A 12,792-nucleotide genomic window follows, 5' to 3' on the forward strand; every position below is an offset into this window, starting at 1 on the left:
TCGTCAACGGTGTAAAACACTATGCACACAGTGCATTGTGCACTCAGGTAGTGCTCTTTTTTTTTTGCATTTTGGTCCCCAAATATTTTTTCTTTGTATTGGGTTCTAGTTGCAAAATTGATACCTAATTGCTTCATTGAAAAGAAGAAGGATCAACGTGAAAAATATATTGAAAATAAGCGGTGTGTTCAAAGTTGACATACGTGAACTTAGGACGAGTTTTGGTTTCAGATTAACTTGGATTTTTTATTTTTTAAAAAGTTATTAATGAGTTTAACACAATATTTAATATATCTCGAGTTAAAATGAGTTGAAAATTGAATTTTTTAACAAGAAATGCCCAAAGCCTTATTTTTCAGCAATCCTTAGGCGTTAGGTTTAGCAAATGACTAATTGTCTATAGTTGTTTTTTAAAAATAAATAAAGGGTTAATGGTGCATTATCCGTCCTCTAATGATGCTGGGAAAAAGATAATGGCTCGCGGATCATGTATTTTTCTAGGACCTAACGCACAAGTCATGTATTTTTACAAGTTAAACACATAGTAGGTCTACATACCTCGTCTATTTTTTTTTTTAAAATTAATGTGTTTTTAACCCTTTAAAAAAAAAAAAATTAATGTGTTTTTAACCCTTTAAAAAAATACCATTTCATTGTTTGTTTATTTTTTTTAAATGGTCTTTTTTATTCACCTTGAGGGAAAAAAAACCGCCTTTTGTTGTCAAACTTTAAAAAATCAAGGCTATTTTTTATTTTAGTTTCAAGTGAATCCCTTATTTTTGGCATGTAAATTTTGGTTTATTCAGGTTTTTTTATTTTTTAAAATAAGTATTTTTATTTTTTATTTAATATGAAAATAAAAATTCTTTAAAAAGGCTAGCATATATATATTTTTTATGAAAACAATTATACCATCCACAATAAAGTGCAGAGCAAATGGCTTTTATACATTGTTTTCGGCTTTGGGTGACAAAGGCCCCCCTCCACCCCTGCCGCCCGCTATTTGTTTGCTGGTAGGAGCCAACACATATAAAACAATTCCTTACACAGCGTTTTGGTTATTCTCTTCGTAAAAGAAGAGACACAAACAATAGAGACAAGATAAAATAAATAAATAAAAATATAATGGTGTTTAGTAATGATTAGTTAAATGACTCACGTGATGTCATGAGTTTATTTTTTACATAAAAAATATTAAAAAAAATTAATATTTAAAAATATTATATATTTTTTATAAAATTATATCAAAAAGTTTTAGATTTAACTGCAACATCAGACTCTCGATTTTTTTTATCATTCAGATTGACTTTCTTAACTTGTGACTTGAATCTTATATTGGATTGACTTTCGAGTTGAGTTTTAAAATTATGATAATAATAATTTTTATTCACACACTAGCCTGGGTCAACTCATGTTGACCCTTTGAACCCATGATCCGAGCCTTGATCTCGTTAACCTCGAATCAAGTTTAAAAACTATGATAATAATAATATTTATTTTTATATTAACCTAGGTTAACCATGACTAACCCTTCTAGCTCGTGACCTGTGCCTTTCCCCCTATTTATATTAACCTAGTTTTAAAATCATGATAATAATTATTTTTATTTTATATAAGTTTAAGTCAATTGAGCTTACCCTCCTGACTATATTTGGGTCGGATTTGAAAATTATGATAATAATTATTTTTATTTTTATATTGACTCGGGTTAATGATTAACTTTACTCGTGACCAAGACCTTATCTTGGAACGACATCTTAATTGAAATGTAAAAATAATAATAATTATTATTTTTATTTTCATGACAAATGTTTGACTTGTGATTTAGATTTCAACGATAGACTTAATCTTTATCTTAGATCAACTTTCAAATTAAGTTTTAAAATAATAATAATTATTATTTTTATTAATAATTTTAAAAATAATTATTTTTATAAAAATATTATATTTAGAGATATATCTTACGAGTACCTCATGTTTTATAAGTTAAAAAATTATTCTAAAAAAAAATTTATTATCATGTTTCCATCTCCATTTTTTTTAAGCAAACACAATTCTGCTTTTATTATTTTTATTTTTATTTTATTTCAAAACAGTAAGTAAACACAACCTTATTATAAGGATGGTGAACCGTGATGGACTCTCGATTTGCACAGAACTTTTGTGAGCACCTCCACCGTCATCAAATTCATAATAATACCAGATACCGAATAGAATATGTGGTAAAAAGCCATGTATGGGGGCATCATAGACTCTCTAGTTGAAGTTGGGTAGGATTGTGGCGTATAGAATTAGAAACCAAGTTGAATGGGATCCAACTCCCACCATCCATGCCGAACTAGAAACGAGTGTCTGCCAGTACGCCTCGCCTCTCTTAAAAAATTGGCTATCTTGTTCAGACAGCACTGCCAAATGGTCTTGTAGCATCTTGCCACCTATGCCTTTCAATTTAACTTTTTTTTAATATTAATGTAGTATTCGGATCAAGCACATACCTTAATTAGTTTTATAAATTTTAAAATTAATAATTATATAAACTTCTAATAATTATTATATTAACAACTGCAATACTCAAATTTAAAATCACTAGAAAAACAAACTTTTTAATATCAAATTCTTACCATTAAGTCATCTACTAAATAATCATTTGTAATTTAATTTTATATAAATTGGATAGTATTTTGAAATTGAAAATGAAATTAATAAGGTTTTTAAGATTTTCCTCTATTTCTAGATAAAAATTTAAGTGGTATTTGAAATGTTGATTTGATTATTTTTTAAAGTGTTATTTATTAAAAAATATATCAAAATAATATTATTTTGTATTTTTAAAAATTAATTTTGACAAAGTACATGAAAATGATATAAAAAAATTAAAAAATAATTTAAAATAAAAAAATAAAAATTTTATTTTTTAAATATTTTTAAAATATAAAAATAAATAGAAAAGCTTTATTTATGAGATTCAAAATACTTGGAATATAGGTGTTAATTGCTCTTGCTGGACAATGCCCGTTAAAACAAGTCATGTGCGAGAGAGCGTGGCCTTGTAAACCCAAGCGCGCTTAAATTTTTCTTCTAGGCTAGGCGTGGGGGCCTTCCTTCTAGGCCTACGTGTCTGTTATTTTAAAATAGCCTCTAGTTTTTTGTTAACTTATTTTTTTAATTTATAATAAAATTAATCTTAAATAAAATTATTAAGATGACATTTAGAAATTATCCAATTGTATTATATAATTTTCAATAAGGTTATAATTTTTATAGTAATATTAAAAATTATATATAAATTATTTTCTATGACTTAATATGCAAAACATTTAAAAAATATATGTTCATGAATTTTCAATAAGAAATAAAATATTTATTTTATTGTAAATTTTATACATAATTTATCAGATAAACCATTTTTTTTTATAATTGCATTCAAATTATAGTGTCTTTTTTTTTCCCTTTCTAAACATGCCTTTTCAAATCACATAGGTTTTTATTTATAAAACATAATTCTGATAAAAAATATTTTGAAAAAATAAATAAATAATAAAATATTTATTTTAATTAAAGATATCTGTTTTTCCTTACTGATTTAAATTATTGAGTTTCTTATAAATATTTATTTTAATTATCTTTATTTTTTGCTACTAAAAAAGAGGCTTGTTTTTCTGGAAATTAAAAAACATGAATAAAAAAATCACCTAATATATATATATATATGTATGTATGTATAAAACTTAAACCATTGCCTTTTTAACAAATATCTGTTTTAATAATCATAAAATCTGATTCATAATTAGATATTGATAAAAACAAGAAAGAAAGAAAAGAAATAACGCCCAAGCCATGAAAGGATGGATAAAATTGAACCACGTGGCATGATGCAACCATATTATCATTCATTGACTTGTGGCTGTGTCCATTAACCTCTGGTGCCAGGAAAGAAGTCAGTTTAAATTTTAAAGAGCGGTTTGTTTTTTAAATATATATTTTTTAATTTTTTATATTAATAAAAGATGATATAAAAATATTAAATAAAAATTTAATTTAAAAAATTGAAAGTTTTTGAAAACTTTATCCTAAACATTCTAGGATTGTTTTTTTGTATTAAAAAGTGATATTAAATTACTTTTTTGAATTACTTTTTTTTTTATAATTTTGAGTTATTTTAATATATTGATGGTAAAAATAAATTTTAAAAATTAAAAAAACATCTTAATTAATTAATTTGTTTTTTTTTAAAAAAACAGCAATTACCATTATCACTAACAATACCTTAACCGACAAGAAAAAGCTGCTTGAAAAAAGGTCTCTCTTGCTCTTCTTCCCGGCACACAGAAACCAACTGAAACTAGCAAGCAAGCAAACATGGGCGGCGGCGGCGGCGAAGATATGCCTCTCGGTTTCACCCCCGGTATCCTGTTTATCTTTCTGTCTATTACTTTTTTGGCTCTGTGTTCTGGAGTGAATGAGAGAAGTGTAAACGGTGGTAAGTGGTGATTGATATACACCTTTTAATTTGCTTATGCAGCGGAAGAATCCTCAGTGGAACAAAATTCTTTGCAATCATCATCATCATCTCCTCCCGGGTCCTTCTCTTTTCAAAGGTATCTCTACTCACTATACTAATCTTTTGATAAATAGTTCCTTAATCTCTGTTTAGTTCCTTATTGCTTGCCTAGAAAGTAACCACTAGAACAGAAAAATTGAAGCTTAAGCTTGACATCTACGTTTATTGCTACTGTTGAGTTTCCAAAATTAAGCATAAATGAGTGGTAGAAAAGAACTATCTTGATTGGCCCTCATGGTTGTTTCTGCCTAATTTTTAGCAATAGCTTGAAAAGGGTCAGTCTTTCTTTATAACATAGAGAAAGGTCAAAGGCCCGCTCTTTTTGTTTCTGTTATTTTCGCTCAGTACCCAATTGGGATTTTTTATTTATTTGAAAATGTTGATAAATTGTTAAATCGGAGTCTGTTTGTGCATAGATTTCAAGAGAAAAATGAGGGTGGAACTATGGATGGAGAGTGTGGGTCGGTGTATGAAGGATCTAGAATTCCTTCAAGTTTTTTGGAACTTCAAGCCAACCAGAAGAAGTTGAGTACTGCTTACATGGAAGTCTTGCAGAGTTATCATCAGTTGAAGGATAGAAGCAAGAGCTTGGAGGAAGGAAAGAGCAAAATCTTGAGGTATTCACAGTTAGTTTTCATTGACTTAATGTATTTCGTAGTTATAGATACTGGAGGAAAAGAAAGGGATGAATTTTGAATTATCAGTTTGCTTGCCTGTGTAGGGTAAGTGAGGAACTAATTATTCAAAATGGGTGTGCTCTAGGATTTTGTTCTTGAGAGGCAAGGTCCACTGGAGAAATATCTTTGTATGTTAATTTCTGTTGGTTGTACTGATGGTGCATTTCAGCTTGTGCCATCTTATGACGATGGCTGCCTTTAATCGGGCTCCTTTTTAAATTTTTTGGATTCACTGCATGTTGGCTTTATGAAATTGACTTGGCAAATCAAGACATTGGCTGTTTCAAGAAATAAATCTTCTTTTCATTATTATAATCATCATATTTTGAATATGTGATGTCTAATCTAAGTACACATTGTATATGATTTTCACAGTTATACTCCTGGAGGATGGATGGAGAATGTGATTGGCATGAAATTGAGTGACTTTGATGTGCCAAACACAACAGTCCTCCTCGTAATCGGTCCAAAGGGATCTGGGAAAAGCAGCCTTATAAATAGAATTTCCAAGGTGTTTGAAGATGACAAGTTTGCATCTGAGAGAGCTCAAGTATCATGTACATGCTACTTTTTTGTCACTTAAATGCCATTTGAAATCAAGATGTTGTGGATCTTTTTGATGGATGCAATCTTCACTTTTATTTCGGACAATTATTTAAGAAAGTAAATTTACTCATTTCATTTCAGTGATACTCGAAGTTATTTCTTGCTGCAGATAACTCATCTGCTGCAGATGGAACCTACTTCCTTCAGGAATATATGATCCCAAGAGGTTCAACTTCTTTCTGTCTTTATGATACCCGTGGTTTGTCCTATGACTCATATGATAGCGCTAAAATGCTCAAGAATTGGATCACAAAAGGTGTTCATCATCGGGAGCTCATTATTAGGTTTGAATTTCTAGCTTCTCAGTACTAGGTTTGGCAATCTTAGGTCTGTTTTACATTACATAATTTCACTGCTATGATTTCCTATCAGGCCATCAGATAATTCACATTTGAGGAACAAAATGAACTGCAAAGCTCGTGGGAATGGTTGTCAGTCCAAGGAAACCAGGATGGTTAACTTTGTCATATTTGTTGTTGATGGGCTTGCAGTTCTGAAATCCATGGATAATCTTGTAGACGGAGGGAAAAAGTATACACAGATGATTGCTAAAACTTTTGACTGCCCATATATATCGTTTAATGGTACAAGGAAATTCTGCTTTCTTTTCTTAAATTGTAACGTGTTTATGGTCAAGCACATGCATATCCTCAGAGGTTCATAGCTCCTCTTTTATATCACTTTATATAATTTCCAAGTCAATTTTTTTTTTTTCAAGAGGAGCTGCTTCTTTCACTGTACAGTCATGCCTCCAGGCAGTGGTGGCCATCAGCCAAGCTTGTGAGAGTTGTGGACTCCTACAATTTTCAGAAAATCACTCTAGTCCCTGAAATTTAGGTTTGTTTCAAAATTATTCTAGCCCTCCAAAAAAATCTAATCCACTCTCCGTCACTGCTTCGAGGCTCTCCACAAGCTAAAGTTTCATGTCAGAAGCCCTTATGGTTCTTTGATGTTTAATTTTGTGAAACCTCTAAATTTATTTCTGACAATAACAATGCTAGACTGGTCAGTGTTCATCGCAACATCATAAGAAATTAGAACATAATCTGCATGTATTTCTTCTACAGTAGTTTGTCCTCTAGTTATGGCCTTAGCTCATCTTATTTTCAATCAATGTTTTCTTATGTTCATGTTTATATTAATAGCCTAATGTTTCCTGATTCTTATCATTGCAGATGATAAACCTGTGGTTGTTGTTACGCATGGTGATTTACTTTCACTCAATGATCGTGCCCGAGTGCGTGTTCATTTGGGGGAGCTGCTGGGTATCCCCCCTGCGAAACAAATTTTTGACATTCCAGGTGATCCCATCTGGTTCTTTGATTCTTTTCTTCTTTGTCATAATTGACCTTTTCTGTGAAATAATTGTACATATTTTTATTTGGCAGGACTTAGTAACAAAGAGCTATGAAGATTTAATTATAACCATTTTCTGCTTGCAGAAAGCCATGATCCAGTAACTGAATTGACAATAGTTAACATGCTGCATTATTCCCTGGAGCATGCTGATAAAAATCTTCCTCACCAACGCCAGATAGCTAAAAAGGTTTGGTTTATATGAATCATCTTTGCACTTTTATTTTTCCTGATTGGTAGCTTTCACAAACATTCAACTGTAGAAACTTCTACCTTTTCTTTTGAACGGTAATGATTTGTCCCTGCCTGAGATGTCAACATGGAAAGCCTGTGGCATGGTATCAAGATCACTTTAACAAGATTCTTTTCAGGTGCAGGAAACACTTTTGATGTTTTTATGCTTCCCAAATTTATCTGTCACGATATTACAGATCTCATGAATGTTTGTCAAAATTATTTGTGGAAGAACCACATCCCAGGACCGATCCCACTGCATTTCACCTTATTTCATTTGGGCGGTTCTTGCTCTGCTATTTTTTATACTTATTATCCTGCAATGCACTTGTATCCTTACGGCTTGATGTAAAATATTGAACTAAATTAGATTTGATTCATATTGAACTAAATTAGATTTGAGGAGGCTTGCACTGCTTGGAAGATCAGAACTTTCCTTCCTTGAAACTAGGGAGACTGACTTTTATAGCATCATCGTGAATAATCTGTCTGTCATTCGTATATTTGGATAGTGTCCAACTTGTTTTATCAAACTGAAACTGTGACATGGTACATCACTATACGTTTCTGCTACTGAATAATACTTGTCATGGCTTGTCTTTCGGCAGCATAAAGTGTGCTGACTCTGATAATTTGCTTGCAGGTTCGTAGTTTAAGCCTCTCCTTGTATATCTCTCTCTTCTTCATTCTTGCAATTGCCATCATATCAATCTACATACCGCCCTTGCTTATTCAACACCCCCCTATACCAAAAGCTCATGCTGATCTCCCTCAATCAGACGCTCTGGTAGATCCCCCCTTGTCAGAAGCTCCTGTTAACGTGGATCCCCGTAACTCAGAAGCTCTTTTAGATCCCCCCAAATCAAACGTTCAAGTGGATCCCCCTAAATCAGAAGCTCTTGCAGAATCCCCCAGATCAAAAGTTCATGCTGATCCCCTTATGTCAGAAGTTCCTGTTAATGTGGATCTCCCTAAATCAGAAGCTCGTCGTTTAGATACCCCAAAATCAGAAGCTCTACGTTTAGATCCCCCCAAATCAAACTTTCAAGTGGATCCCCCTAAATCAGAAGCTCTTGCAGAATCCCCCAGATCAAAAGTTCATGCTGATCCCCTTATATCAGAATTTCCTGTTAATGTGGATCCACCTAAATCAGAAGCTCTTCGTTTAGATACCCCCAAACCAGAAGCTCTTCATTTAGCTACCCGCAAATCAAAAGCTCGCGTGAAACCCCCTAAATCAAAAGCTCGCGTGGATCCCCCTAAATCAAAAGGTCTTGCCAATTCCCATCAATCAGACGATCAAATTGTAGATTGGCCTTCTGTCAGGCACTTGTGGTTAGACGAGAATTAAATGTTAGCTGCTGCTCTGCTTGTTTGATGTGCATTGGCCATACTTTGAGGACTTCTTTGTACATATATAAGTGGCTTTGCAGACTAAGAAAGAAGCAAGCCAGCTTCGAAATGGATAACTTGTGTCACAGTGAGTTTTTGTTGTATTTGTGTAAATTATACCAGACCTGATGAATAAGGGGTCGCAGCCCAGCTCATTGAAATGTTGTTTTCATATTTCAGGAAGGCATATCTAATTTTCATTTTGCATCTCAGTTTTTCTATTGTTCTCTCTTTTTTGAGCAGTAGGAAAATTATATGACTAGCTCTCTCTCACTTCTATAAATACAGCTTGCTGAAGGAAGAAATTTTGAGTAATCTTGTGGTCTGACTCGAATTAAGAAGTTAAGCAATGGAGCAGCATCCCAGTTCTGTCCTTGTTGCTAGTTGCAGCTACTAAGTCTTCAGCTCCAGCTGAAAACAACACCAACTAGATTTGCAATGAATATCTAGCTTGCATGTGCCACACAAGCTGGTGGCATTGAACCAGCTTCATGACGTTAATTTCTTGGTTCCAAGTGCCTGTCAGCTGCCTGTTACATCGCGGGAAGGCCTTGCAAGCCTCTGAAAATTGACAACAGCTGAGGGATCTCTATTATTTTCAATTCTGCAAATGCAACGCGGATTTTGCTTCCCTTTTCAACTCGTACGCACCACATACCTTATTTCGTTAAAATTTCCCAGACTGCTTTTCATCAATCCGAACTTTTTCTAATGCTAAAAGTACTGGGGTGGCATAAGATTTCCATACCCAAGCATCATTCTAAAATTAATGGCTCCATCAAGATGTCAACTGGCAGTCTCAAGGATCTACATGCAGCAGAAGCACTGAGTCAAATGTAAAGAATACCTCCGGAGAAGGAAAAAAACAAAAGGCAAGTGCGGGACGAAAATTTTAGAGACTATTTAGACAAAAAATAAAAAATAAAATTAAAATAAGTGGAAAACTAGTTTTCTAGATTTCTTAACTAGTAAAACACATTTTAGAGATTCTCTACCGTTTACCTTTACTGGTTTTCCATAATTCTCCAAAAAAAAAAAAAAAAAAAAAAAAAAAAAAAAAAAACAATAATAATTTATGTCAGGAAGTGTTATAAATTAATATTAGATATATAGTGACAAGATAATGCATCACCAGAAATTTTTGTTCAATACAAATTTATATTAGCCTTTTGATACGTGGGGGTTGAATGTTCAAAATAAATACATACTACATTATAGTCAGAGCTTCTACAGATGCAACTCCTTACTCTTTGATATATGGGATGCAGGTTCAATTTTTTTCATTTTTCATTTAATATATATATTTTTTTCATTTAGCAATGTAAGATATATATCATAAATTTATTTTTATAAGTTAACAATATGGTTTTTCGCTGATAATTTTTTACATGATCATATTTAGTTAGCCCTTTTTTTTGGAATTAAATTTGAAGGTCAGAAGGCTCAGTTCCCATGTGATGATGGGATTTCTAATTGTTTTGTTCCCTTGACAGAAACTGATTAAATGAACCTGCATGCGAGTATTGGTTAAACGAGACTGCCGCACCAGTCACCAGCGTGCCTCTCAATGCCATGATACAGGACAAAGAAAAGGTTTTAGATAAACGAAAACTTTATCAGGGAACAAAGTTATTAACCCTTTGTGATTTCCAGTGCATTCATCAAAACTTGCCAAGAAATTTGACTGTCAATCTTCTGGCACGCAAGTTCAAGAGAAAAAATTAAATACAAAATGAATCCTCAAGTTCCCAGAGTGCACTATACAAGCACCACCCCTCTCTTATGTTTTGAAACAGAAGAGTGATACTTGACACAAAATCTTTCACTTTCACTGTTAAAAAGATATACAACTTGGCCAAGATGTCTGGATCCAACAAGTCTTCGGGTATACCAGGTGGTGGTGATGCAACCAAAGCTCCTGCAATTGGAGCTACTGTCACTGGTTCTGTCACTGGCTCAGGAAAAGATGGGACCATGAAAGCTCCTGGTCAAGACGTTCGCATATCTAGGGATGCTTTTGAGAAAAACCCTTCTGGATATTTTCATGACTTGCACATGAAGTAGAAGATGTGGAGTCTGCCTTTAAGTCAAAAGAATAAATAAAATGTTGCAATGGTTGTTCTTTCTTTCAATGCTAATGAAATTTAAAATGCTGCATGCTAGCAGCACTTATTTCTACTGCTTTATCTTCTCCTTTATCTCCTCTTTATGAACATTATAATTTCTGCAATCATCATGTTTACATAGCTTTTCTTAAGAATCTGTTGGATGTTCATGGGCTGTTATTTCTCTTTGCTCGCATGCTGGGTCATGTGGGCAAAAAGAAATTAGAGATCTTATCCCATGCTAAGAATCTATGTAGTTTCTATGTCAATGATCATTTCTTTGGCCAACACTGCCTTCCTTGATCAATGTTTTTCTACCAGGCATTCATTATAGAAAAAAAAAAAAAACCTAGCAGTTAACAAATATGTATACCTGTTTGGCTATGAAAACTGAGTGAATCAGAACTAGAAATATATATATTTACATTTCGTACTCTCAGGTCTAATGATTCTGGAACATGGTACAGCAGGATTGAAACATCTCTCCTGGCGTACGTAAATTGTTGGGTTATCCGGTACTGTTGTGTAAACTGTAATGTATCAATGAATTGATTGTTTTTGATTGAGATAATTTTTTTTAAAGTAATTTTTATTTAAAAATATATTAAAATAATATTTTTTTTAAAATTATTTTTAATATTAATATAATAAAATTATTTAAAAACTCACAAAAAAACATAATTAAAAACTAAAATAAATTTAAAAAATAATTATACCACATTGTGAAACAACACCAAGAACATGTGAGGAAAAAAAAAAAATCCAGGAACAACTAAGTCTCGTATTTAATATCATAGTCAAGTTTCTCAACTTGTCTATTGTTTTTTAGATTTAATTAGATTCATAAATTTTTATATTTTCATATTTAATTAGTTTTTTTAAATTAAATTATCCATAACATCATAGCAAAGATTGTAGCATGTCCATGCATGTTACCTAAATATTCAAAACATGTAATGACTTTTCTCCAGTTACAGGCTACTTGACAAGGAAGGGAGAAAGACGACAAGGATTCATGTTTGATCATTTAGTAATAATCTTAACGTTTTATGATTATTCTAGTTGCTTATTTGGGAATTTTAAGGTTGTATGATCCTGCTTAGGTTTTAAGTATTATTTGGCAATATGAATATTTAATTCTCACCTTGACCATCCACTCTTGAAAATCCAATTATTTATCAAAGAAATTATTTATTATTTGGAGTATTTGGGGAACTGGATTGTATTTATATTTTATTTATTATTTACTGGATAAAAAATTTAGATATTTATAAATTATCCTTTAGGTTTAGGATATTCGTTATTTATTAATTAATAAAAAATCAAATAGTTAATATATATCTTTGAAGTATATATATGTATATTAAATAATAAATATTTTTTATATGTGTATTTTATATCACTATTATAGCATGTATATATCATATTGTATTAAAAAAAACCTAAATACTCAATAAATATATTTATATAATATAAATATATATTTCGGTTTAGGTTGAAGCGGATTTCATATTGGATTGATAATATTTATATTTTATTTAATATCCCTATTAAATCCATAAAAATATTTATTTATTTGAGTTTAGTCGACTTAATATCCATTAAATTTAAATTAAATTGTCATCCAACAATGTCACTAGATAGATTCTCATAGATATTTTAGTTTTGAGAAATGTAAAAATCTGTAAATTGAAGATAAAATAGGAAAGATAATTTTTTTTCCATGTAGTTTCATTGAAAAAGGGGAAAACATATGAAAAATATCTAAAAAGAATTGTGGATGGTGCAAGTGGATGGTAGGAGCATTTAGCATTTAAAATTGGAATTAGGAAATTAAAATAAACTACTCTCTTATTCACTT

General features: G+C 31.5%; 1 protein-coding gene and 1 long non-coding RNA gene across 3 annotated transcripts; both read left to right on the forward strand.

Moving 5' to 3' along the window:
* Positions 1–4,260: 4,260 nt before the first annotated feature.
* On the forward strand, positions 4,261–9,033 carry LOC105125731 (P-loop containing nucleoside triphosphate hydrolases superfamily protein). 2 transcript variants are annotated; one of them, XM_011026301.1, is made up of 10 exons: positions 4,261–4,405; positions 4,523–4,598; positions 4,978–5,178; positions 5,614–5,795; positions 5,954–6,128; positions 6,217–6,428; positions 7,020–7,145; positions 7,287–7,390; positions 8,078–8,436; positions 8,641–9,033. In XM_011026301.1, exons 1-10 carry the CDS (start codon positions 4,360–4,362, stop codon positions 8,783–8,785), a joined length of 1,626 nt encoding a protein of 541 aa, XP_011024603.1. In that variant the 5' UTR covers positions 4,261–4,359; the 3' UTR covers positions 8,786–9,033. The 2 variants fall into 2 exon arrangements, with proteins under 2 accessions (XP_011024603.1, XP_011024602.1); XM_011026300.1 differs by having other exon boundaries at positions 8,078–9,033.
* Positions 9,034–9,117: 84 nt separating this feature from the next.
* LOC105125732 (uncharacterized) lies at positions 9,118–10,999 on the forward strand. Its single transcript, XR_842285.1, has 2 exons — positions 9,118–9,698; positions 10,320–10,999. It is a non-coding gene; the product is annotated as an uncharacterized LOC105125732 (long non-coding RNA).
* Positions 11,000–12,792: the final 1,793 nt, after the last annotated feature.

The sequence above is a fragment of the Populus euphratica genome, unplaced genomic scaffold, assembly GCF_000495115.2.
Source record: "Populus euphratica unplaced genomic scaffold, PopEup_1.0 scaffold58.1, whole genome shotgun sequence".
Classification (NCBI taxonomy): domain Eukaryota; kingdom Viridiplantae; phylum Streptophyta; class Magnoliopsida; order Malpighiales; family Salicaceae; genus Populus; species Populus euphratica.

Coding starts and splice junctions, on each gene's coding strand:
- LOC105125731 (XM_011026300.1), top strand. CDS start 4,360: ATGGGCGGCGGCGGCGGCGAAGATATGCCTCTCGGTTTCACCCCCG. Junction 4,406..4,522: donor GCCTCTCGGTTTCACCCCCG/GTATCCTGTTTA, acceptor TTGCTTATGCAG/CGGAAGAATCCTCAGTGGAA. Junction 7,146..7,286: donor ACAAATTTTTGACATTCCAG/GTGATCCCATCT, acceptor TTCTGCTTGCAG/AAAGCCATGATCCAGTAACT.